The sequence below is a fragment of the Macaca thibetana genome, chromosome 17 (genome assembly GCF_024542745.1).
Source record: "Macaca thibetana thibetana isolate TM-01 chromosome 17, ASM2454274v1, whole genome shotgun sequence".
NCBI lineage: Eukaryota > Metazoa > Chordata > Mammalia > Primates > Cercopithecidae > Macaca > Macaca thibetana.
Window position 1 is genome coordinate 93,004,436 of NC_065594.1, and position 26,551 is coordinate 93,030,986.

A 26,551-nucleotide genomic window follows, 5' to 3' on the forward strand; every position below is an offset into this window, starting at 1 on the left:
AAAGGCATGGCAGGCGAAGGATTCCAGGGAGAGTCCAGGGCCGAGTTATCAGCGCTGGCCATCGCCTCACCAAACACCAGGGGCCCAGTGCAGCCCGGCTATTGCCCCTGGGGTGGGCCAGGCCTGCGTTCCTCACCCCGCTGCTCTTGGGACGCCCTTGGCTTCAGCTTTGTCTGCTCTGATTGCGGTGAGGGCACGTTCCCGGGTGAGCAGCACTCACAGGCCCTGCCCCTTCCCTCCTCTCCTTCAGGAGAGAGATCGAGGTCAAAGCAGAGCCGGCCTGAACCCACTGTGTCCACGACCTTGGGCTGAGCCTGCTGGGGCCGCATCCCTGGCCTGGGAGGGTGTGAGGCAGGCGAGTGAGGGGTGATCGGCTCCCTGGGTCCCCAGCTGCGGCCGGCCCGATTCTGGGTCGCCCAGTGGAAGGGTGAGCCTTGCAGCTGGAGCTGGGTCAGCAGGGAACACAGGGGTCCCCGGGGGCTCCTCTGTCTCCCAGATTCACTCAGAGCAGCAATATCCTCTTAGATCCCCAGAGGGCAGTGGCATGGAGGGCCCTTTAGGATTTTTTGTCTCTATGGAGGAATTCATAAATATAAGCCCTTAAATCTAGAGGACCCTGAAATGAAGTGCACAGGAGCCCTGAGCATCTGCTGAACACAGATTCAGCCCAGCGAGTCCTGGGGGCCCCACACTGCATTTCTAACAGTGCTGGTGGGAGGGAGTAAGGCAAGGTCCAGGTGGGGAGTGCTCAGCCTAGGCAGCACCTCGGGGTCACCGGGGGGTCTGGGCAGTGCATTGGGGTCACAGGGCCGGGGCAGGGACCGTGAAGTCACTACTGCCCACTTCCGCCCGGGGATTCTGCCTGAGCCCCTCGCCCATGGGGCCGAGCACCAGGACATGGAGGGCTCCCAGGCAGTCTTGTTGTGCGGGGCACTACAGAATCCCGGCTTGGAGGCTTCGCTGTTGGAGACGGGGGTCCTGGATGTCGGATGCCATTGCTGCCTGCTGGCTGCAGTGCCCATCTCTGCAGGGGGTGACGGGAATGCAGGGCAAATGGAACGTGCTCAGAGGCCTTCTGACAAATATGAATCGAAGTCAACTGAAATGATGAGCCCTGTGCGTCCAGAATTACATGCAGAGTTTCCCACACTGTCACCTCTAGGCCGTCCCTCTCAGGGACCCGTGTAACCAAATTCATTTCTTAGAAGAAAGAAAAACCAGCCGGGCGCGGTGGCTCAAGCCTGTAATCCCAGCACTTTGGGAGGCCGAGATGGGCGGATCACAAGGTCAGGAGATCGAGACCATCCTGGCTAACACGGTGAAACCCCGTCTCTACTAAGAAATACAAAAAAATAGCCGGGCGAGGTGGCGGGCGCCTGTAGTCCCAGCTACTCGGGAGGCTGAGGCCGGAGAATGGCGTGAACCCGGGAGGCGGAGCTTGCAGTGAGCTGAGATCCGGCCACTGCACTCCAGCCTGGGCTACAGAGCGAGACTCCGTCTCAAAAAAAAAAAAAAAAAAAAAAAAAAAAGAAGAAAGAAAAACCCTGAAGGCATTATGCTGCTTTAATTTTTTAGGATAATTTAGAGTTTGCAAAATAATTGCCCTAAAATTCAAATGGAATGACATCATTTTAACCTGGATTCGTATAATTTCTTTTCTTTTTTTTAATTTCTAATTTTTATTTCTTTTATTTTTTTGTAAAGATGGGGTCTCCCTATGTTGCCCAGACTGGTTAGAACTCCTGAGTTCAAGGGATCCTCCCAAAGTGTTAGGATTACAGGTGTGAGTCACTGCACCCAGCCATAATTTCTTAATGGACCCATCCTACGCATTTTCTTTAACATTGTACTCATTTCTGACTTTGGAATGTTAGGGCAATAAAAACACAGGGTCTGGCAGTAGGCCACAGTCTAATCATTCACAGCCTGTGGCCCTGGGACCCCAGAGTGCCAGGGGTCTGACAACACCGGTATGCAGCAGCTGTTGTCTGTGAAGTATATAGATGCTCTTGAAATGAACAAAGTATGAATTCTTTCTAAGCATCTTTGAATTTAGTCTTCCTAATGTAGTCTCTGAATTTCCAGAAGCAGGTACATGTGCTGAACTGTACACGTTATCAGAATGACCTTCTTCTGGACACATGCGTGTAGGGAGGAGGGCCAGAGACCTTGGTAGAGGGCAGTTTCCCCAGAGCTTGCTCTGAAAACATAGAACTAGGTGCTCCATACAAATTGGGTGCCAGACAATGAGGGGGGCCCAGAATCCCACCCACATCTGGTAGCCACTGGTCACCCCTCTCTCTCCCCACCTGTGGTAGCCACTGGTCACCCCTCTCTCTCCCCACCTGAGTGGTGTCAGACACAGCCTAGTGGAAAGTTAGGACTGTGGCCACCACACGGTGACAAGGCCACCACCCACTGTGGTGTCGGTGGAGACCATATGGAGAGCCAGGACTCCTACCCACCCACCCAGCAGTCCTCAGGAGCCCACGCAAAGGTTTCCAGTGGGAAACCTACACTTCTAGCCCCACATGGTGTTAAGGTGAAGCCTCTCCCTTCTGCTGCTGAAGTGGGGTCAGAGAAAGCCAATAAAAGAGAAGGATTAAATAATATGAAAACATCTGGGTTTCAGTAGATAACCACTCATCACACAAAGAATGAGGAAGATTTTAAGATGAATTAATACAAAGCTGGGTGTTTGGGCTCATGCCTGTTATCCCAGAGCATTGGGAGGCTGGGGTGAGAGGATCATTTCAGACCAGGAGCTCCAGACCAGCCCGGGCATCTCTGCTAAAAAAATTTAAAAATTCTAAAAATGAATTAAAAAAGACAATATATGCCAACATCAAGGTGACAGAGATGTTAGAATTAGCTGCCAAAAATTTTAAAACAGCCATGATAAAAATGCTTGAGTAGCAATTACAAACAAGCCTGAAACAAATGAAAAATTAGAAAGCTGCAAAATATGGAAAGCAAACTGATAGAACTAAAAGTAGAAATAAACAAATCCACAATTATAGTTGGAGATCTCAATACTCCTCTCTTAACAATTGATAGAATAACCAAATAGAAAATTAGCATGGATATAGAAGAACTCAACATCATCAAACCAACAAGATGTCATTGACATTCGTAGAATACTCAACAGAGAATACATGTACTTTTTAAGTCCCTATGAAATATGTATCAAGATAGGCCATACCTTGGGCCATAAAGGAAGTCTTAGCAAATTTAAAGAATTTAAATCATACAGAGTGTTCTCCAATCAAAATGGAATCAAATTAGATATTAATAACAAAGATAACAGAAAAACCTCCAAATATGAAAACTGAACAACATGCTTCTAGTACTCATGAGTCAAAAAGGAAGTTTCAAGGGAAATTTTAAAAATACATGGAACTGAATGAAGAAAAAATACAACATATAAAAACTCAAGGGACATAGCTAAAGCAGTATTAAGAGGAAAATTTATAGCACTAAAAATGCATATTTTAGAAAAGAAGACAAGTCTCAAAAAAACCTAAGCTCTCATCTCACAAACCTAGAAAAAGAAAAGCAAGTAAAACAAAGCAAAAGCGAGCAAGCAAACCACAACAACAACAACAAAAAAACAAGCAGAAGGAAGAAATTAAAAGATAAGAGCAGAAACTGATGAACTTGAAAATGCAAAAGCAATCGAGAGTACTGGTTCTTTGAAAATATAAATAAAATTAATAAATCTGTAGCTAGAGAGAAGGCTGAGATAACTGATAGCAGGAATAAAATAGGAGCTATCACTACAGACCCTGCAAATATCAAAAAGATAAGGAAGGAAATACTACACGCAATTCTACATACATAAACTTTACAACTTAGATAATGGTCTGCTTCATCAAAAATCACAACTCACCCAATTTCTAATAGATAATGTAAATAGCCTGTAACTATTAAGAAAATTGAATTAATTATTTAAAATCTCCCAATAAAGAAACCTTTAGGCCCAGATGATTTCATGGGATAATGCTACCAAACATTTAATAAAGAATTAACACCAATTCCTCACCATATTTTGGAAAATAGAAGAAGAGGAAATATTTTCCAACTCATAAGACCAGTGTTACCTTTATACCAAAATCAGACAAGGATAGTTCAAAAAAAAAGAACACTACAGATCAGTATCCCTCATGAATATAGATGCAAAAACCATAAACAAAATATTGGTAAATTAAATCCAACGAAGTATGAAAAGCAAACGCCATGACCAAGTGGGATGTATTCCAGGAATACAAGGCTAGTTCAGGATTCAAAACCCAATCAGTGTGATCCACCACATTACCAAGCTGAAGAAAAACCACACAATCATATCAATCAGTGTAGAAAAAGCATTTGATGAAATTCAGCCTCCATGTGACAAAAGCTCTCAGCAAACCAAGAGTAGAAGGAAGCCTGTTCAACTTGATTAAAAGCACTGACAAAAAACCCACAGCTAACAGTATGCCCAATGGTGAAAGATGAAACGTTTTTTTACCCCAAGACCGAGAACAAGGCTCCCTCATTTTTATCCAACATTGTACTGGAAGTTCTAGCTAGAGCAATGAACAAGAAGAGGACATAAAAAGCATGAATGTCAGAAAGGAAGAAATAAAACTGTCCTTATTTGCAGATAACATGAATGCTTATGTAGAAAATCTCAAAGAATCCATAACAAAACTCCTACAGCTCATAAGTGAGTTTAGCAAGGTCTCAGGATATGAGATGAGGGCGAAGAAATCCACTATACGTCTATATAGTAGCAATAGGCATATGGATACCAAAATTAAAAACACAATACCATTTATGATTGCTCAACACCAAGAGGAATATTTAGGTGCTAATCTAACACGACATGTACAGGACTTGCATGCTGAAACCCATGTAATAGTGATGAAAGAAATAGAGTTTGAATAAATGGAGACACACACCATGTTTATAGTGTGGAAGACTCAACATAACAAAGAGATCAGTCTCCCCAGATTGATATATGGGTGCAACATAATTCCTATCAAAATCCAGGCACAATGTTTTTGGTAGATACATACAAGATTATTCTAAAATTTATATACAAAAGCAAAGGAACTAGAATAAGTAAATATTTTCTTGCATATTTTGAACATAGCATTTTTTTAAACATTTTTTGAAAAATTTTTTGAAAAACAAGAATAAAATGGGAAGACTCAGTCTACTGAATTTCAAAGCTTATTATGTAGCTATGGTACTCAGGATTGTAGGGTATGGTCAGAGGGAGACACATAGATCAATGGAACAGAAGAGAAAATCCAGAGGTAGACCCACACAATATGTGCAACTGATTTCTGACAAAGGTGCAAAAGGAATTCAATGAAGCAAAAATAGCCTTTTCAACAAACAGTGCTGGAGCTACTGGATATCCATTGGCCAAAGTGGGAGGAAAAAGACCCTCAACCTCTTAAACCTTCTACAAAAATTAACCCAAAGTAGATATGAACATAAATGTAAATTGTAAAACTATAAAACTTTTAGGAAAAATATGGGAGAAAATCTTCAAGATCTGGGGCTGGACAACACCAAAAGCACAATCCATAATATTTATATTCAACAAAATTGAAAACTTCTTCTCTGTGAAAGCCCATATAGAAAGGAGGCAAAGACAAGCTGTCAGTGGGAGAGGATATTCAAAAACCGTGTGTCTGACAAAGGACTAGTTATCTGATATTGATAGAATCTCAAGACTCAGGAAAGCAAACAATCCAGTTGTTACATGGTCAAAAGATGTGAAGAGACATGTCACCCAAAAGCACACACAGGTGGCAATCCACACATGGAAAGGTGTTCGACCACCATTAGGGAAATGTAAGTTACAACCGTAAGGGAATACCCCACACCTACCAGGAGAGCCAAGATAAAAGACCGTGGCAGCGCTAAACTCTGGGGAGGATCCTGAGGAAGGAGCTGCTCCCCCATGGCTGGTGGGAATGTAAAATGGCATGGCCACTCCAGAAAACAGCTTGCCAGTTTCTTCGAAACTAAACGTGCAATTACTGTGTGCCCCAGCAACCAGCAACGACACTTTTGGGCATTGACCCCAGAGAAATAGAAACATATTCACACAAAGGCCTACACAGATGTTTGTAGCAGCTTTATAGCTAAACACAGGAGATGACCCAGGGGTCCTTCAACCGGTGAACGGTGAAACAGACCATGACACCCTCTGTGGAGCACAACTCAGAGACGAGCAGGAGGGCATGGCTGACACCTGGAGAACGGTGCGGAGTGAGAAACGCAGATCCTGAAAAGCTACGTAGTGTCTGACTCCATTCATATAATGTTCTTGGAGAAGTCGTGGTTGCCGGGCGTTGAGGAGGGCGGGCTGGAGGAACGTGGGTGCATCTGCGAGTGGCACAGGAGGGTCCCGTGGATGGAGGCGGCCTTTGTCTCAACTGTATGGATGTCAATATCTTCGCTACTTGGCAAGAGTCATCATTACAGGAGACGGAGTTAAGGATACACAGGATCTCTCTGGATTGTTTCTTAACACTGCATGTAAATCCACAACTATCACAGAATAAAGAGTTTAAAAAGGGATTTCCAGGGCCAAATGAATTTGGGGAACGACATACTTTACTTCTCTTTGAGAACCATGTTCACCCTGAAATCACTGAATAAGCCCTGTGATGGGCATGTTTAACGTATTTTTAACTTTGTTTATTTAACATATTTAACTTTATTTCACCGAACGCTTCCCAACATGAGTGCAGGTGGAACAGCCCCCAGTCCAACAGGAAGCCGTCCTCCTCAGACCCGCATCTCTGCAGCATCAGCACCACCTGTGAGCTTGTTACAGGTGCACAGTCTTGGACCGCCCAGCCACTAAAGCAGATCTTTATTCCAGCAAGGTCTCCGGGCGATTCGTGTGTGTGGCTGTTTGAGGCACGGCCTAGGATAGGCCGGGAGACACCAGCAGAGACGGCTTCACTTCACAAAGCACCACAGTTGCCCCACTGAGTGAGCAGGCAGGAAGGAGTTAATGTGATTGGCCCAAGGTCACCGCTGTGAAGGGCAGGGCTGGGCCCGTGCAGGGCTCCTGGCGGACGATGGGATATCACTCACCTCAAATATTTACTCGTGATCCACCTGCCAAAGCCCTCGGGAGGCCGTGGGGACATCAGCTCAGTCCGCAGGCCCTCTCTTCAGCCTCCTTGGTCGCTACAGAGGACCCTGCCAGGTGCAGCCCCAGCGCCCTCCCACAGGTGCCTCTTCTCCCACGTGGAACGGGGTGGGCTGACATTCTCAACCTCTCCACACTCTGGCGTTCTTCCTTTCTGTGACCCTTTGCTTCCTCCCTGTGTGAGCTGGAACCAATCCCCTGCTAACTTCCTCCTCGTTCTTCTCTAAACCTTTATTGAGTACCTACTGTGTGCTGGAATAAGGCAGGGCCATGCCCTCATGAAGCTGACACTCCTATTTGCGTAACCATCCCCAGGTGTGTCCCAGGTGTGTCTGAAGTGTGCCCAAGCTGTCTCAGGTGTGCCCCAGCTGCATCCCAGGTGTGCCCCAGTTGCATCCCAGGTGTGCCCCAGTTGCATTCCATGTGTGCCCCAGGTGTGCACCAGCTGTCCCAGGTGTGTCTCAGGTGTGCCACAGTTGTATCCCAGGTGTGCCCCAGCTGTCTCAGGTGTGCCCCAGCTGCATCCCAGGTGTGCCCCAGGTGTGCACCAGCTGTCCCAGGTGTGTCTCAGGTATGCCACAGTTGTATCCCAGGTGTGCCTCAACTGTCTCAGGTGTGCCTCAGCTGTCTTAGGTGTGTCTTAGGTGCATCCCAGGTGCATCCCAGGTGTGCCCCAACTATCTCCAATGTGTCTCAGCTGTGCCCCAGGTGTGTCCTAGGTGTGCCTCAGCTGTCTCAGGTGTGCCCCAGGCATATCCCAGGTGTGCCCCAGCTGTCCCAGGTGTGTCCTACGTGTGCACCAGCTGTATCCCAGGTGGATCTCAGGTGTGCCCCAGGTGTGTCTCAGATGGGTCCCAAGTGTTCCTCAGCTGCATTTCAGGTGTCTCAGGTGTGCCCCAGGTACAGCCCAGGTGTGTCCTAGGTGTGCCCCAGCTGTCTCAGGTGTCTCAGGTGTGCCCCAGGCATATCCCAGGTGTGCCTCAGCAGTCCCAGGTGTATCCTACATGTGCACCAGCTGTATCTCAGGTGTGCCCCAGATGTGTCCCGGGTGTGTCTCAGGTGGATTCTGGGTGTGTCCCAGGTGTGTCCCAGCTGTCCCAGGTGTGTCTCAGATGTGCCCCAGGTGTGCCACAGCTGTGTTCCAGGTGTGTCTCAAGTGGATTCCGGGTGTGCACCAGGTGTTCCCAGGTGTGTCTCAGCTGTTCCAGGTATGTCCCAGATGTGCCCCAGGTGTGCCACGGCTGTGTCCCACATGTGTCTCAGGTGGATTCTGGGTGTTCCTTAGGTGTGCCCCAGGTGTGTCCCAGATGTGCCCCAGCTGTACCCCAGCTGTCCCAGGTGTGTCCTAGGTATGTCCCAGGTGTGCCCCAGGTGTGCCACAGCTGTGCCCCAGGTGTGTCTCAGGTGTGCCCCAGCTGTATTCCACATACGGCCCTCTGAGTGGAGCCTTGGTTTGGTGTAGCTCCGAGGATCATCTGCTCCCTGGTCCTGGTGTCACCAGCAACTGTCTCTTGACAGTCCTGCCTTGCTTGCAAACCCCAGGTGAGAAGAAGAAAAATAATTGGGAACTGACCCCTCAGTAAGCACTGGTGGTCTCACCTACAGACCCCCAGGAAGCTGGTCATTGTGGGCTTTTTTCCTCTAAATTCCTATTATCAGGTGGTTTTCTTCTCACTTGCTATTTTCTTAAAAATAAAAATGAAATATAGTAAGGAAAAACAGCCTTTGTAAATTATGGTTTCTCCTGGCACCACCCTCTCCTGTCGGGCCCACATCCCAAGGAAAGAGCAGGCTTGAGCCTGGCTGCTGAGGCCAGGGGGTGGACGAGGCGGTTCAGAACAGAGCTCTGAGTGCCTCTCCAGCCGGGGGCCCCAGAAGCCTGGGAGTTATTTGTCCGTCTCGGGAAAAGCGAGGCGGCCCCTTGGAGGAAAGGGCCGGGCAGAATGAGCTAATCGGATTCCAAGCAGCTCAGGGGATTGTCTTTTTCTAGCACCTTCTCGCCACTCCTAAGCGTCCTCCGTGACCCCAGCTGAGATTTAGCCTGGTGCTGTGTCAGCCCTGGGCTCCCAGGGGCTTCCCAGTGGTCCCTAGGCACCCTCAACACGGCCAGGGCATCTCCCTCGTCCAGCGAGGGCAGGGACGGGCCACAGGCCAAGGGCAGCGGTCAGGCCTGCTCTGCTGTGAGCACCGCCGACTTGGCCTTGGCCGATGGGCCCTCACTCCTGAAGCGGGCAGGAAGCCAGCTCCGGGATGGATTTTGGGTCCTTGGAGACCGTGGTGGCCAACTCTGCCTTCATCGCCGCCCGAGGCAGCTTTGACGGCAGCAGCTCCCAACCCTCCCGGGACAAGAAGTACCTGGCCAAGCTCAAGCTGCCCCCGCTGTCCAAGTGTGAGTACCTCCGTGACAGCCTCAGCCTGGAATTTGAGAGCGTGTGCTTGGAGCAGCCCATCGGCAAGAAGCTCTTTCAGCAGTTCCTGCAATCAGCAGAGCAGCACGTGCCAGCCCTGGAGCTCTGGAAAGACATCGAGGACTATGACACAGCAGACAACGACCTCCAGCCACAGAAGGCCCAGACCATCCTGGCCCAGTACCTGGACCCCCAGGCCAAACTCTTCTGCAGCTTCCTGGATGAGGGGATGGTGGTGAAGTTTAAGGAGGGGCCCATGGAGAGCCAGGACGGGCTCTTCCAGCCCCTGCTGCAGGCCACCCTGGCACACCTGGGCCAAGCCCCCTTCCAGGAGTACCTGGGCAGCCTGTACTTCCTGAGGTTCCTGCAGTGGAAGTGGCTGGAAGCCCAGCCCATGGGGGAGGACTGGTTCCTGGACTTCAGGGTGCTGGGGAAAGGGGGTTTTGGGGAGGTGTCGGCCTGCCAGATGAAGGCGACCGGCAAGCTGTATGCCTGCAAGAAGCTGAACAAGAAGCGACTGAAGAAGAGGAAGGGCTACCAGGTGAGCAGCGCGGCCCAGCCAACAGGGATGGGGCAGCAGGGTGCAGAGGGCCCCCAAGTCGCTGTCGGGCTCCGTGGCCCTTAACAGCTGGTGCCTCGCCAGCCTTGCCATGTGGGCGCCCTGCGGCCGTGCAGTCACGGGCAGTTCCAGTCCATGTGCAGAAGTCCCTCCTCGGAGAGGGACCTCCACATTTTTGGGTGGGGACATCCCTCCTCGGAGAGGGACCTCCACATTTTTGGGTGGGGACGTCCCTCCTCGGAGAGGGACCTCCACATTTTTGGGTGGGGACATCCCTCCTCGGAGAGGGACCTCCACATTTTTGGGTGGGGACGTCCCTCCTCGGAGAGGGACCTCCACATTTTTGGGTGGGGACGTGCCACCTTTGCTCGTCAGCTTTTCACCAACCACAGACTAGCCTCAAGTGTGGGGGAAAGAGGACCTCTCAGGGGAGGCTGAAGAGGGCAGGGTCTCCGGATTCTTTGCCATGGCCGTGGAAGACTTTCCAGGGACCTGGCTCCTCTGATGGCAGTGAATGCAGGAGGAACTGAGGCAGGACGGAGGCAGCCTCACTCCGATGACACTTTCTGTGAGGAGAAGCCTGGCGTGACACCGGATGCAGGAACTATTCCCCTGACTGCGCTGTTCTTGGGGGTGGGAGTGAGCGACGGGCACGCAGGCCACGCTAAGTTTCATCCGCTCTGCCCACTGGCGTCAGACTGTGCATCTGGGGCAGGATCAGCAGAAGCTGCTTACAGGTCTTAAGGGTGAGAGGCAGCGGCTGCACCGGGTGTGGACGTGATCTCCCGAGCCAGCCCCCTGCACTTCGGCTCCACGCAGCTCCTGGCCCCTCTCCCACCGCGCAGCTGTGTTGAGGGCACAGGAAACTCTTAGGGTTAAGCAGCAGCCGCTGTGCACCCTGGCTCTGCAGGGCCTCAACCCTTGGTGAAGGTGAAATACCAGGTGGTCATGGCGCTGGGCAGAGGCCCTGGAATATCCGTGTGTTCTTGCCGTGGAACTCGGGGTGGGGAACTATGCCACGTGGTTGTAGCAGTAATTTTTTAAAATTAGCTTTCTTGACATCTAATTCCCACACCATGCCATTCACATCTAACTGTAAATTTAACCCAACAGTCAGCCTCTTCTCCTGACTTCCATCACCTAACTGAACTCCATACTGACATCAACTGAACACCTCCCCCAGTGTGAATGCACAGAAAGGGGCCTCCGACGTCAGGAATTCCCTCTTCAAAGAGGGGTGTGCTGTCCTTATCCAGACACTTACAAACTCATTCAGTGGAGCATTGTGAGGTTTTAAAATAAAGACAAAACGAAGCAGAGTGGTGAGGTGGTTTGGGAGGTGCTGGTCTGTGATCCCAGCCCACAGGGGCCTAGACAGCAGGGAGGGCTGTGGCTGCAGGATTGCTGGGCAGGCAGGGCTGGCGGGGTCCTCACCCATGTTGCTCAGCCGTGGGGCTTGAGCCTCCCCTTGCCAGAGGCTGGCCCGGAAGACCAGAAGTCCCCTGTGTGAAGGAATTCACACGTCTGGTTTTCTGAAATGGGGGTACAGACATGTTTTGAAGTCATTTGCAATTGCTCCGTGAAAGGCGCATTTAAAGCGTGTTTGCGACTAGTGGCTGTGTGTGCAGTGGGCGTGGCCGTGTGCACACGGTCTCTACAATGCACTGGTCCCTTTCCTATTCAAAGCCATCACATACTCATCGTCTCACTTTTCAGGGTGCTATGGTGGAGAAGAAGATTCTGATGAAAGTGCACAGCAGGTTCATTGTGTCTCTGGCCTATGCGTTTGAAACCAAAGCTGACCTCTGTCTGGTGATGACCATCATGAACGGAGGCGACATCAGGTAAGGGCTGGTCCAGAGGGCGCCAGGGGACCCTGCTGTCCCACTGGGTCAGGGTTTCCGGCGGCGGGGGGCCCGATGGGGCTGCTTCCTGTGTGTAGAGCCATGGTGGCCCGAGGCCTGCCCTCGAGGGAAAGCCTTGCACCCATCACCGTCCCCTTCTCGCTGTCGGTAGGCGCCGGTTCCTGAAACAATACACCCTGGACCCACATTGGTGCAGGAGCCTGGGAGGCGCCCAACCTGACAGCCAGGGCACCTCCTTGTGTGTGGCCCTGGTGTGGGTGTCGGGGGCACGTGGTGCTGTGGGGGACGCATGATGCAGTGCAGGGGCCTCTGCAGGGCTGAGGGCCTTGCACCAGGAGAGTAAATGAAGATGAACTTCACCAGCGCCCGCCCATTCCTGGGGCTGACGCTGGAGCTGGAGACAAGATCAGGCCAGCTGGGGCCATGGCCTTCCTGCTTTCTGGCAGAGAGGAGGTGGTGCTGCCTCCACAAAGTCCTGGCCCCGGATCCATCACCGAGGCAGGCCCCAGGCCCGTGTGGGAGATCAGATCACAGGCTCGCTTGGTACCTGGGCCGCTTAGCCATTGCTTGGTTCTGTTTCCTGGTCTATAAAATGGGAAGAGATAATATCTAAGTTGAAAGATTGTTTGGCCAGGCGCGGTGGCTCAAGCCTGTAATCCCAGCACTTTGGGAGGCCAAGACAGGTGGATCACAAGGTCAGGAGATCGAGACCATCCTAGCTAATGCGGTGAAACCCCGTCTCTACTAAAAAAATACAAAAAAACTAGCTGGGCGAGGTGGCGGGCGCCTGTAGTCCCAGCTACTCGGGAGGCTGAGGCAGGAGAATGGCGTGAACCCGGGAGGTGGAGCTTACAGTGAGCCGAGATCCCGCCACTGAATTCCAGCCTGGGCAACAGAGCAAGACTCCGTCTCAAAAAAAAAAAAAAAAAGATTGTTGGAAGATTAACAGTGTCTGATACCCCTAAGGTTGGGGATGGGCAGGGGCCATGGCTGTGGTTGGCAGCACCATGCCCCATTCTCACCTGCTTTTAATTTCCAAGGAAACTCCTTCAGGTGAGGCTGGTGGCCCATTTTTCAGATGAGGAATGTGAGTCCAGACTAAGTCACCATGCCAGGTGCCCAGGCGGAGGGGAGGGGGCGCCAGGAAGCACACACACGGGGGTGCCCAGGCAGAGGGGAGGGGGCGCTGGGAAGCTTAGTCACAGGGGTGCCCAGGGAGGGCCTGGTGGCTCCGGCCGCCTCATGATCCACCTGGCTCCAGGGCCTCCTCTCCTGTTTCCTGCGACTATACTCCTGGTGCCACCTAGTTTAAATAGTTTATTTTATTTGTTAGGTTTTGCTTCTCTGCAAAACCTGTCCACGGAAAACATAAGAAATGATGTTTTATGGGGGAGGAAAGAGGCTGAGAAGAAACACCTTGCTGCAAATCCTTCACGAGTCTGATGAACTCGGGGCCTGCGGAGCTCCATCCCGCCTCGGCCTGGCCTCTTCCTGAGACGGTCTGGGCTGTTTTCCAGCACCTGCAGCCCACGCCAGGAAGCATGGGGACAGGAGACACACGTGGACGGCACTTTCTCCCCGTTAGCCGTTGGGGTTCGGGGTCCCTGAGCTGCTAACGCCGCCAGCCACCATGGCCTCGGGGTCTCCTCTGCAGGGACGCTGGGGGGCCAGGCCTCAAAACGACCAGAACGCTGGCTGGTTCTGAGGTCCCCGCTCTGTCTTTCCATGATTTTACTCCCCATTAAACCCGGGGCACATGGCTCCCGCGTGTCTGCCCCCAGGTACCACATCTACAACGTGAATGAGGAGAATCCCGGCTTCCCGGAGCCGCGTGCCGTCTTCTACACGGCGCAGATCATCTGCGGCCTGGAGCACCTGCACCAGCGGCGGATCGTCTACCGCGACCTCAAGCCTGAGAACGTGCTGCTGGACAACGACGGTAGGCGGCGCCCGCGGCGGTGAGGGATGGGGGCTCCGAGGACGGCGGGGCGCAGCTTCCCTGGAGGTCTCTGCACAACCTCACGAGGGTTGACAGCTGCGTGGACAGCGGGGGTGTCATTGGGCACCAGGAGTCACGGGAGTGAATGCAGGGGTCTGCGGTGCAGAACTAGCTGGGAATGGTGAGTCTGCTAGGCCCAGTCCCCACCTTCCTTCTGCCTGAATGAGGCATCACACAGGGATTCTTCTCAGAAATAAACACAAGGGTTTAGGCTCCCGACGCTGGCAGGTCAGGCAAGTGCGAGACACACACCAGGGCCCGAGAGAGTGTGGGGGGCTGGGATGGGAGGATCCCGGTGGGCAACACCCACGCCTAGCTGCAACACGACCGGCCCTCTTCCCTACACCCTGCGCCCTTCACCGTCAGCCAGGGAGCCGCTGTCATGTGCATGGTGTGTGCTGTGTACGTGTATGTGGTTTGTGGGGTGTGTGTTGTGTGTGAGGTATGTGTGTGGCATATGGTGTGTATGTGTGGTGTGTGATTGTGTGGTATGTCTGGTGTGTGTGGTGTAAGTCTGGGGTGCTGGGGCCTCGTGGTCACTTGGTATGTGTATGTGTGGTGCGAGATATCTGGTGTGGTACGTGGTATGTGTGGTATTGTGTGTGGCGTGTGTGTGTGTGGTATCTGTATGATGTGGTATGTGGTATGTCTGGTATAGTGTGTGGTATGTGTGGTATTGTGTGTGGCACGTGTGTGTGAGGTGTGTATGTAGTCTTTGGTTGTTGGCGTGTGCTGTGTGTGTGGTCTGTGGAATGTGGTGTGTGTGGTATGTGAGTGTGCAGTGATTGTGGTGTGTCTGAGACCATGTGGGTTGTGTGTGGTGTGTCTGTGAGTTTGGCTGGGGAGGGGAGTATCATGGGCACTGGGTGGTGCTTATGGCTGTTTGGTGTGTGTGTATGTGGTGTGGTCATGGGGTGTGTGTGTGGGGTGTGTGTGTATGTGTTTGTGGTGTGGTGGTGGGGTGTGTGCATGTGAGTCTGGCTAGGTAGGGGAGGCTTCTGGGCTCTGGGACCTCATGGCTGCCTGGTATGTCTGTGTGTGGTGTGTGTCTGTGATATGTGTGTGTGTGGTGTGGTATGTGTGGTATGGTCTATGTGGTCTGCGTGTGGTATGGTATGTATAGTGTAGTAGTGGTGTGTCTGTGTGGTATGGTGTGGGTGTGTGGTGTGATCTGTGTAGTGTGTGTGGTGTGTAGTGTGTGTGTGGTGTGATCTGTGTGTGTGTGGTGTCCATGGTGTGTGTTGTGATCTGTGTGGTGTGTGGTGTTCGTGGTGTGTGCGTGTGTGGTGTCTGTGGTGTGATCTGTGTGGTGTGTGTGGTGTAGTGTGTGTTGTGTGTGTGCGTTTGTGTGAAGGTGGCTCTGGGCTCACTGGTACCTGTGCAGCCAGGGGTGACTCCACTGTGTCTGCCTCTCAGGCAATGTCCGGATCTCTGACCTTGGGCTGGCTGTGGAGCTGCTGGATGGGCAGAGCAAGACCAAGGGCTATGCAGGGACCCCAGGTAAGGGTCTGAGCACAGCTGGGGAGGCTCTGTGCATGTGTGCATCTCTGTGTACATGTGTGTCTGTGTGCACATGCACGTACGTGTGAGTTTGTGTATATATGTGTGTGTGCACATCATGTACATGTGAGTTTGTGTATATATGTGTGTGCACATCACATATATGTGAGTTTGTGTATATATGTGTGCCTGTGTGCACATCACGTACATGTGAGTTTGTTATATATGTGTGTGTACATCACGTACATGTGAGTTTACGTATATATGTGTGTCTGTGTACACATCACGTACATGTGAGTTCGTGTATATATGTGTGTGTGCACATCATGTGCATGTGAGTTTGTGTATATATGTGTGTGTACATCACGTACATATGAGTTTGTGTATATATGTGTGTCTGTGTGCACATCACGTACTTGTGAGTTTGTGTATATGTGTGTGTCTGTGTGCATATCATGTACATGTGAGTTCGTGTGTATATGTGTGTGTGCACATCACGTACATGTGAGTTTGTGTATATATGTGTGTCTGTGTGCACATCACGTGCATGTGAGTTTGTGTATATATGTGTGTGCACATCACGTACATGTGAGTTTGTGTATATATGTGTGTCTGTGTGCACATGGGCGTCTGTGTGTGCCTGTGTCTGAGGATGTCTGTGTGGTTGTGCATTTATGTGTATGTGAGTGTTGTGAACCCTGAAAATCGGAGGCAGGTACCAGTTAATTTAGAAAGTTTATTTTGCTGAGGTTGAGGACACGAGTCCATGATGGCCTCAGGAAGTCCTGACGACCGCGGCACGGTTTGGTTTTACACATTTTAGGGAGCCAGGAGACATCAGTCAGCATACGTAAGATGAACACTGGTTCTGTCTGGAAAGGCGGGGACAACTCGAAGTGGGGAGGGGGCTTCCAGGTCATAGGAAGATAAGAGACAAATGGCTACATTCTTTTGAGTTTCTGATTAGTCTCTCTAGAGAGGCGGTCAGATATGCATTTATCTCAGTGAGCAGAGGGCCACTTTGAATAGAACGGGAGGCGCGTTTGCCATAAGCAGCTCCCAGCTTGACTTTTCCCTTTAGTTTAGTGATTTTGGGTCCCGAGATATTTTTCTTTTACAATGTGCATGTGTGTCTGTGTGTGCATGCCTGCGTCTCTGTGCACATGTGTGTGTGTCTGTGTGTCTGTGTGCATGTGTGCCTGTGTGTGCATGCTTGCATCTCTGTGCACACACATCTGTGTGTCTGTGTGTCTGTGTGTATGTGTGCCTGTGTGTGCATGCCTGCGTCTGTGCACACACGTGTGACTGTGTGTGCATGCCCATGTCTCTGTGCACACGCATGTGTCTGTGTGCCTGTGTGCCTGTATGTGCATGCATGCGTCTTTGTGCACATATGTGTGTCTGTGTGCATGTGTTCCTGTGTGTGCATGCCTGGGTCTTTGTGCACACATGTGTGTCTGCTGTGTGCCTGCATGTGTATGTCTTTGTGCATACGTGTGTGTGTGCATGTGTGCCTGTACATGCCTGTGTGTGCACACACGTGTCCGTGTGCCTGTGTGCCTGTATGTGTATGCCTGTGTCTTTGTGCACACATGTGTGCATGTGTGCCTTGTGTGCATGCCTGCATCTCTGTGCACACATGTGTGTCCATGTGCCTGTGTGTGAGTGCACATGCATGGTGCATCCTGCTGCCTCCCCCATCCCGTCTCATCTCCTCTCACCTCCCCCCAGGCAGGGAGGCTCGCAACACCTGCGGAGGAGAGGAGACCCCCGCAGTCAAGCAGAGCGGGGTCCGTGTTCCGGGCCCAGCACCTGCTGGCGTGTGGCCTGTGTGCTTTACTTAACCTCTGAGCCTCCTGCTAGCACTCGGTGCACAGGCTTGCTGAGGAGACCTCACACGCCATGTGCCTGGCGCCTGTGCACAGCAGCCACACTGTGAATTTCAGCTCTTCCTCCCTCCTCTGCAGTCTTGAGGGTCCGCGTGTCGAGGCTCACTCCTGCTGGGATTTCCAGAGATCGTCCCTTCCCCGGGGTTGCTGTGGCTCTGGGGAGGCGGTGCTGTCGCCTGGTGGGGTTTGTGTGCGGTGGTGTTTCGGATCCTCGCATGTGGCTGCTTAGGCACTGGGTGTGTTTGTGCCGTGGCCAAGGTGGGGACATCCTTGCTGCAGCTGGACTTAGGGGAAGGTGCACCTCGGGATGGGGGCTAAGGACTGTGTCCCCACAGTTCTGAAGAGGGGCAGTTCTGTGCTCACACCTCTCACGGCTGGGTTGCAATCTGGATGCGGGATTCAGTAGCCACTGAGTGCTTAGGGTTCTGTGAAAGGCACCCAGCTGTCGAAGGTCTGAGAACTTTCTGGAAGGCAGCTCACCCTGGGGGATCCCATGGCTCAAGGAAGCCTCGGGTGGCACCTGTTCTTCGTGAGATGATCCAAGCCTCTTTCTGGGTCTGTAGAAACGGTGGGCACTGTGGCCCTCAAGTCTTTGGGATCCTCGCCAAGCCTGGGTGTGACCGCGTGGGTGGAAGCCCCCTCACGCGTTTTGGGGAGATCCAGGTGCACTCCGAGGCCGGGACTTGAAGAGTTAACCTCACGGATGGAAAGGGCCCAGCTTTGAGGCCGAGTGTGATGGCCCGGCTGGCCGCCAGGGGGCCCCCTGCCTTTGCTGGTGCCCGTTCCTCAGAGCCCCAGGTGCACACAGCAGGGCTGGGCTCAGGCTGTGACCCCAGCACAGTGACCTGGAGATGCTGACATCAGGATGCAGGCTGGGAGGCCGGTGCCAGTTCAGCAAAGCCGCAGAGTCTGTGTCCTTCTTCCTGGCACTCTCGCACCCTCCCACACAGCCCCCCACGCAGAGAGAGATACCACAGCCATCAGGAGTCTGTCCGGGGACTCCCCCTTGCCAGTGCTGTGCCAGCCCAGGGGCGTGCACAGGGTGGGGCCGGTCATGCCCGGTCCTCAGTTTGAGTTCAGGGGCAGGAGAATTTGTGAACAGAGCAGATAGAGCTGGCTCCCTCACGCTTTCTGTCAATATTTACTGGCCGCTGCGTGGCTGCAGGTCCCTCAGGAGGCCTGGGGCACAAACAGGTGCGCCGTCCGGGCTGCGTCATGGGGTCAGGCCAGGAGGGCTGGGGGGCTCCTTGGCCCAGGAACTGACAGGAGCCTGCGGTCTGGTGGGCCTTGCTTGTGCCTGGTCTGGAGCTGAGAAGGCTCTGGGTGGGTCTAGAGGCTGTGATCATGTGAGCAGTTCCTCCCCGGGGCCTGGGCAGAATTCTGACATCAGTGTAATCCTGGACCAGCAGGGCATATTCAGGGCCTATGGCTCTGTGGAGGAGGGTTCCTGCGACTCTTTTGGGGAAAAAGGATTCTGTGGCCACATCAGCCTGGCCCTCAGACACAGTAAAGGACCAGGAAGGACCTTGACCCAGAAATGTCAGAACTGACCAGCCCCAGCAGCCCCCATGCCCCAGCCTGCGGCCCCTCTGCCCAGTCCCAGGACGTCCGTCATGGGGCCATCTAACGGGCCTGTCCACCACTGTGTGCTGGGCTGGCCTCACCTGGGTGGCAGCTGGGGAGCTGACATAGCTCACACAGGCCCCACGTGCCACACAGAGCTGGCTCAGGGGCCAGGCAGGTGTCTGAACCTGGAGTCTGACTCACCAGAGCAGACGTCTACCAAAGACCCTGTTTGGTGAGCATGTAGCCATCTGGAGGGAGTCCCCAGAGCTCATGGCTACGGCCACTGGAGACAAGAGGGCAGAGCACTCAGGGAGGCAGCCCACAGTCTGTGGACTGGCTTGTGGGTTGTGGACTGTGGGATGTAGGGTGTGGGCTGTGGGCTGTGGCCTGTGGACCATGGACCGTGGCCTGTGGGCTGTGGACTGTGGGCTGTGGACAGTGGCCTATGGGCTGTGGGGTGTGGGCTGTGGCCTTAGACAAGTTGCTGCACATCCCCATCGTGACTACCCATGGCGATGAGGAGTACCCATGGCGATGAGGAGTACCCATGCGATGAGGAGTAACCATGCGATGAGGAGTACCCACGGCGATGAGGAGTACCCATGTGATGAGGAGTACCCATGCGATGAGGAGTACCCATGGCGATGAGGAGTACCCACGGCGATGAGGAGTACCCATGTGATGAGGAGTACCCATGTGATGAGGAGTACCCATGCGATGAGGAGTACCCATGGCGATGAGGAGTACCCATGACGATTAGGAGTACCCATGCGATGAGGAGTACCCACGGCGATGAGGAGTACCCATGTGATGAGGAGTACCCATGCGATGAGGAGTACCCATGCGATGAGGAGTACCCATGGCGATGAGGAGTACCCATGACGATGAGGAGTACCCATGCGATGAGGAGTACCCACGGCGATGAGGAGTACCCATGTGATGAGGAGTACCCATGCGATGAGGAGTACCCATGCGATGAGGAGTACCCATGCGATGAGGAGTACCCATGCGATGAGGAGTACCCATGGCGATGAGGAGTACCCACGGCGATGAGGAGTACCCACGGCGATGAGGAGTACCCATGTGATGAGGAGTACCCATGCGATGAGGAGTACCCATGGCGATGAGGAGTACCCATGACGATTAGGAGTACCCATGCGATGAGGAGTACCCACGGCGATGAGGAGTACCCATGTGATGAGGAGTACCCATGTGATGAGGAGTACCCATGCGATGAGGAGTACCCACGGCGATGAGGAGTACCCACGGCGATGAGGAGTACCCATGTGATGAGGAGTACCCATGCGATGAGGAGTACCCATGGCGATGAGGAGTACCCACGGCGATGAGGAGTACCCATGTGATGAGGAGTACCCATGGCGATGAGGAGTACCCATGCGATGAGGAGTACCCATGGCGAGCTCATGGCATATAGTGGACTGCTGTGCCTGGCACTCAGGGCAGGCTGGAGCAAGTGCTGTGCTCATCACCATGGTGGCATCGCAGCGGGGCCTGGAGGGTCTGCGGCCATCACTCAGAGATGCCCTGGCTCCGTGGAACAGGCATAGGGCTGGACCATGGAAGTGCCTGAGCTGAGGCAGGCGGGGTCTGCGGTTTCCACCCTGGAAGGGAAGCTTGCTCACAAGGAGAGGGAAACCTCAGTGCATGGCTGTGGCCTTGAACCTCATCTCTGTGAAGAAGGAGGGATACCATGGAGAGGGTGGAAGGGCCGGAGAGGGCACAGCATGGCTGGCAGGGTCTGCAGGGAGCCACAAAAGGTGGACAAGGCCAGGTAGGTGGGCAAGCCTCAGCCAGAGGTGGGGAGGAGAGGAGAGGACCCTGTGCCAGCCTGAGCAGCGCGGGGGTGCCTGAAGGCCACAGTCCACACTGGATTCCGTCTTCTCTGTGAGGAGGAGCTGGGAAGGGTTTGAGAGGTGCTTGGCTGCCTCAGAGTCAGGCCACGGTGAGGGGAGGCACCTCAGAGTCAGGCCACGGTGAGGGGAGGCGCCTCAGGGTCAGGCCACGGTGAGGGGAGGCGCCTCAGAGTCAGGCCACGGTGAGGGGAGGTGCCTTTTAGGGTGCAGAAGACTCGAGCTGAGACTGTGGGACCAGGCGGAGAACTCGGCTTCAGTGAACTAGACATACGTGAGCCTGGCGTGGCTTCCAGGCAGGAACCTAGAGCAGGGGTGTTTGTGAGTGTGGAAGTGCGGAGCCTAGAGATCTGCCTCGACGTTAAGACACCAGCAGACGAGCGAGCAAGGCTGCCGGCTCCATTGCTCCCTGATCCGCTGGCAGAGCCAGAGCACAGAGTGAGGAGTGGAAAGTGTGTTTGGAATTTAGTGAAGTGTCAGGAAGCGGACACTCAGATATTCTCGTGGGCTGGACACACATGTGATGTGCTTTCCCTCCTGAAGTACCGGGATGGGGGCAGTGAAGGAATCTCGCTAAAAGCACAAACCCACGTGCTCAAAGGAGGGTGTGAGTGGCAGCGTCATGGCAGCTGAAAGACTGACGATGGGTGAGGGGAGCCAGCAGCTGACACGAGGAAGCAGAATGCTAAGCTGCTACCAGAGCCCCCTGAAGCAGCATGGAACTGTCAGTGCCCAGTGCCTGGTGTCTGTGCAGAGGTGGCTTTGGCAGATGAATGACTTCATGAGAGCAGCTGCACCCAGAGCCATCCCTCCATCCCGAGACAGCCCCCGTGGCTGCACCCAGACCCGTCCCTCCATCCCGAGACAGCCCCCGTGGCTGCACCCAGACCCGTCCCTCCATCCCGAGACAGCCCCCGTGGCTGCACCCAGACCCGTCCCTCCATCCCGAGACAGCCCCCGTGGCTGCACCCAGACCCGTCCCTCCATCCCGAGACAGCCCCCGTGGCTGCACCCAGACCCGTCCCTCCATCCCGAGACAGCCCCCGTGGCTGCACCCAGACCCGTCCCTCCATCCCGAGACAGCCCCCGTGGCTGCACCCAGACCCGTCCCTCCATCCCGAGACAGCCCCCGTGGCTGCACCCGGAGACGTCCCCCCATCCTGAGACAGTCCCTGCAGCTAAGGGCCTTCTTGGCAGACAACTGGGGCTGCCTCTCTGGAGAGGACACACCCATAGCACTCCTGGGACACCGGACAACTGGAGAACAGGCTGACAGCTGAGGAAGAGGAGAGTGACGGATAGCTGGGGCTCCCCAGGCCTCCTCTGAACTTGGTTCCCAGAATGTGGTGGACCCGCCTTGGCATGATCTGACCAGCTCAAGAGGAAAATTCAAAAGAGATTGATGTTGGATTCTCCCCAGTAAGAGTCCAGGAAGGCTGCCTCAGTGCAGCTACAGTCAACAAGTCCCGCCCTGGGCCCAGCACTGGAGTGGGCATGGGACATTTTTGGTTGTCACAGCCTGGGGGTGCTGCTGTCACCCCGTGGGCAGAGTCTGGGGTGCTGCTCAGCACCTGGTAACGCACAGGGCAGCCCCTCCACAAAGGATATTCTGGTCCCAAATGTGGAGAGTGCTGAGGCCCCGAGGGATGCATCCTCAGAGCATCAGTCCCGCGATTGCCACAGTGCGTGCCCACCATGGAGGTGACCGCCTCTGAACCCGCAATGTCCCTTGCTGGCAGGTTTCATGGCCCCCGAGCTCCTGCAGGGCGAAGAGTATGACTTCTCCGTGGACTACTTTGCCCTGGGGGTCACCCTGTATGAGATGATTGCGGCCAGAGGACCCTTCCGAGCCCGTGGCGAGAAGGTAGGAGGTGGCCGGCAGGTGTCTCTGCAGCCACCCTGGTGCCCTGGCTCTCACTGGGGACAGGGCAGCGATGGGGTCTGTTACTGGGGCAGACCTGGGAGTTGCTCTGTGGGCCCTGGGGTGGGGAGGTCACAGATTCACGTCCCGGGGTCTCGCTCCTGGTCCGTGCTGTTCTGTCTCGATGAGTGACGCCCCCAGCCCCTGAGGCCTGCAGGTGGAAGGGCTGAGGGATTCCAAGTCACCCTGTGCCCCAGGGCAGGCAGACCCTCCCACCGGAGAGCACACCACCACTCAGCCTCTGAGGGCCCTGCTGGGTTGGTCCCTCTGGGGCAGGCCGGAGAAGGGAGGGTGACTTACCCACTGTGGCCCCAGACCCTGGGCAGCAGGACAAACCACCTTCATGGGGTGCAGCTTCATCCCCTGGGGACTGGCGAGGCCGGGGCTCCTGGGGACACGGGAGTGGGCCCCCCCTCCCTGGACGGTCTTATCCCTCGCTGTTGCAGCACAAGCTCCCCTTCTCCCCAGACGCCAAGAACCCCACAGCCCACGGTGGGCCCAGCACTGCTCTGAGCTGCTGGGTCTCCTCTGAGCACCCCCTGGGCTGTCTCGGCTCCTAGGTCACCAGAACTGCAAATAGAGATAACGTTGGGAGGTGCCAGTCCCTTATTCGAGACAAGTGGAGCAAAGCTGGCTTTTCCCCAGTGAGGCTGACTCAGAGCTCAGGGCTGGGGCTTCCTCTCGTTGGACCGAGGGAGTGGCCGCACAGAGCCAGAAGGCTGCCATCTCAGAGTCCCATTGGGCTGGAGGGGTGTGGCTCTTCCCTGGTCACCCATCGCCCGCTCGATGCCACCTGGGCCATGCCCACCCGTCTCCCTCCTGACTTCCCTGGACGTGTGACCCATCCCACCAAGACAGGTTTTGCAGCAGAGTCGTCCCGGGACGCTAGCACGCCCGTGGCCACTCTGCATCTGTAGGACGTGGCGCAGGCGTGGGCTGCCAGGGCAAGGGGATGTCTATGGGAGGGGCATCGATGGCCTGATCCAGGGGCCTTGGGGGCTGAGCAGCACCATTCACACTGTGCCCACCGGTGGGGCCTCTGGTGGGGAAGTGAGACCTTGGCAGAGCTCCTGAAGACCACAAAGCCACCGAGGCTTCTGTCCACCATGGCGGAGTGAAAACGGAGGCTGCTCCCCAGCTGGGCCCACGCTGGCCTTCAGTTTCCTGTCACTCCTCCTTCCTCGGTGGGTGCGGCTGTGCTGGGGGTGGGTCAGAAAGAGTCCCTAAAATGCACAGCACCCACCTGTGGCTCCTGGGAGCTTCGCCTTTAGGATTCCATTCCTGAGGCTGGAGCCTCAAATGTTGCTGTGCTGGGGAGGGGCACAAGGCCTCACGGGTCCTCCACCCACGTGGGTGAGCAGTGGCTCTTCTGGGAGGAGCTGTGGTCTGACTGCCCAAGAGAGGCGGGTCCGGCAGGGCTAAGGCGACGCATATCCCTGCAGGTGGAGAACAAGGAACTGAAGCAGCGGATCATCTCAGAGCCTGTGAAGTACCCGGACAAGTTCAGCCAGGCCAGCAAGGACTTCTGCGAGGCGCTGCTGGAGAAGGACCCGGAGAAGCGCCTGGGGTTCAGAGACGAGACCTGCGACAAGCTCCGCACCCACTTCCTCTTCAAAGACCTTAACTGGAGGCAGCTGGAGGCCGGTACTGTTGGACGCCTCAGCCCCGGGGAGAGCGGGGGACTGGGCTGTGTGGCCACCCGGTCCAGCCTGTGAGAGTCAGCAGGGAGGAGTGCCTGAGACCCCTGAGGCTCTCCCTCTGCCCCCAGCAAGGCCCCCAGTCCTCCACTCATCCTCCCGGCCCCAGGACAAGCCGATGGAGCTGGCATCAGGCCAGAGGGCTCTGGGTGCGATAGGGGGCAGGAAACATGCTGGCTGCACTGGGACCTCGAGACCCAAACCTTCCGCCACGTCCCCGGGTGCTGGAGGGAGCCCGTGATCAAACAGAGGCCGGCAGCTCAGGCTGTCTGCCAGGGAGAAAGTCATCCATCCCCAGCACTTGCTTGTCAAGTGGATGTGGAAGATACTATGTGTGTGCATGTGCGTGTGCATGTGTGCGTGTGCATGTGTGTGCGTGTGTGTGTGTATGTACATGTGTGTGAGCGTGTGTGCATATGTGCATGTGTGTGCATGTGTGTGTGCATGTGCATGTGAGCGTGTGCGTGCGTGTGTGTGTGCGTGTATGTGTGTTCGTGCACTTGTGCATCTGAGACACAGCCATGCCCTCTAGAACCCTGTGGTCAGGTGGAAGGGTCAGTCCACGTGCAGTGTGACTAACTTAGGACAGGGCCACGGGTGACTAGAGAGCAGGAGATCCCCCAAATGAGAAGTCGCTTTCGTATATTGGCATCACAGCAATGACTGCCGGACAGGTGCCCTGGGCAGGCCCAGCAAGGCAAGGATGACTGAGGTCAGGGAGCCCAAGGGGGCTCCAAGGGGTCACAGGACGAGGAGGGGACCCTTGAGAGGAGGGGTCCACCCACCCACTGGGGATGTTGATGTCTGTGACTGGCTGTGCCTGGCCATCGGGGCCGTGGTGCGTCAGGGAGGGACGCTGGTTTGGGAGGAAGCTGCCAAGTTCACTGGAGCAAGTGCTGAAGCACTTGGGGTCTGGGGTCTGCAGAGTGTGCAGGGGAAGCCCTGGTGGGGACGGGGCCCCAGGGGAAGGGGTGTTTGGGAGGAGACGGCTTCATGATGAGGCCCTAGGGGAGGCTCCCAAGGAGGCAGACGCGAGCGCCAGGCCCTTTCACGAGAAGGCTCCAGAATGGGCCCTGGGATCCCGGGCTGCTTCCGCCGCCACTCAAGCCCCAGCTGTGTGGTCTCAGGGAAACCAGGGGCCGTCCAGGCACACCGGGCTTTCTCTATCCGCCTCGGGGACACTTCCCCAAGGAAGAGCTGCCTCAGGCCTTTGTGCATCTCAGAGCCACGGCGGGAGGGGCTTTTTGGCTAAACGGCGCTTCTTTCCCCGCGCGAGGTGCCTGCCTCTGTGTTTTCTGTCTCCCACAGGGATGCTGATACCCCCTTTCATCCCAGACTCCAAAACTGTCTACGCGAAGGATATTCAGGACGTGGGTGCCTTTTCCACCGTCAAAGGTGTGGCCTTTGACAAAACAGACACAGAATTCTTTCAGGAATTCGCCACGGGCAACTGCCCCATCCCCTGGCAGGAGGAGATGATCGAGACGGGCATCTTCGGAGAGCTGAACGTGTGGCGCTCGGACGGCCAGATGCCAGATGACATGAAGGGCGTCTCCGGGGGCTCTGGCTCCTCGTCCAAGTCAGGAATGTGTCTGGTTTCCTAGGTGACGCCCCAGCGTCCACGTGGAGGAAAAGGACCCACAGAGCTCGGTGGGGGCCGCCTGCCTCCGTGGTGCCAGCCTGGGGTCCGCCAGCAAGGGGACACGCGGTTCCCTCCACCCAGGTCCCCATCACGCCGTCTCCTTGCGGCCCAAGGAGGAGAAAGCCTGTGTCGGCCTGAGCCGCCAGACGCACACCTGGTGCCGTGAGCCCCTGACCGCAGAGTTCGCTCCTTTCGCTCCATTTCACTGAGAAGACATAAGATACTCTCCAGAGGGAGTAAGCCAAAAATCTACAAACTCTCAGGGAGCCTCCGGCACTGGCGAGTGACCAACTGTGCGGTCAGGGGCAGAGACTCGGCTTGGGCCTCCCAAGACCTTATCCATCGGCTTCCCAGAGCCACGTTCCTCAGTGGGAGTGCACTGTGGCCAGGTGAGGGGTTGGTGAACCCTGGCCACAACCCCGGGCCCCAGTGGGGAGGGCCGGACATCAGCTCCCACAGGTCCCTCTGTGCA

The 26,551-nt window shown here is 54.9% G+C and overlaps 2 protein-coding genes across 2 annotated transcripts in view; both read left to right on the forward strand.

Moving 5' to 3' along the window:
- The first annotated feature begins 9,177 nt into the window (after positions 1–9,177).
- Positions 9,178–26,428, forward strand: GRK1 (G protein-coupled receptor kinase 1). The gene is made up of 7 exons (XM_050767024.1): positions 9,178–10,111; positions 11,846–11,973; positions 13,776–13,933; positions 15,410–15,493; positions 22,559–22,683; positions 24,183–24,384; positions 25,746–26,428. Exons 1-7 carry the CDS (start codon positions 9,413–9,415, stop codon positions 26,039–26,041), a joined length of 1,692 nt encoding a protein of 563 aa, XP_050622981.1. The 5' UTR covers positions 9,178–9,412; the 3' UTR covers positions 26,042–26,428.
- Positions 23,689–26,551, forward strand: part of TMEM255B (transmembrane protein 255B) — a 65,840-nt gene continuing 62,977 nt past the window's right edge. Inside the window, exon 1 of the mRNA XM_050767044.1 lies at positions 23,689–23,692. The gene's annotated coding sequence lies outside the window, so the exon portion shown is untranslated. The remainder of the gene's footprint in view (positions 23,693–26,551) is intronic.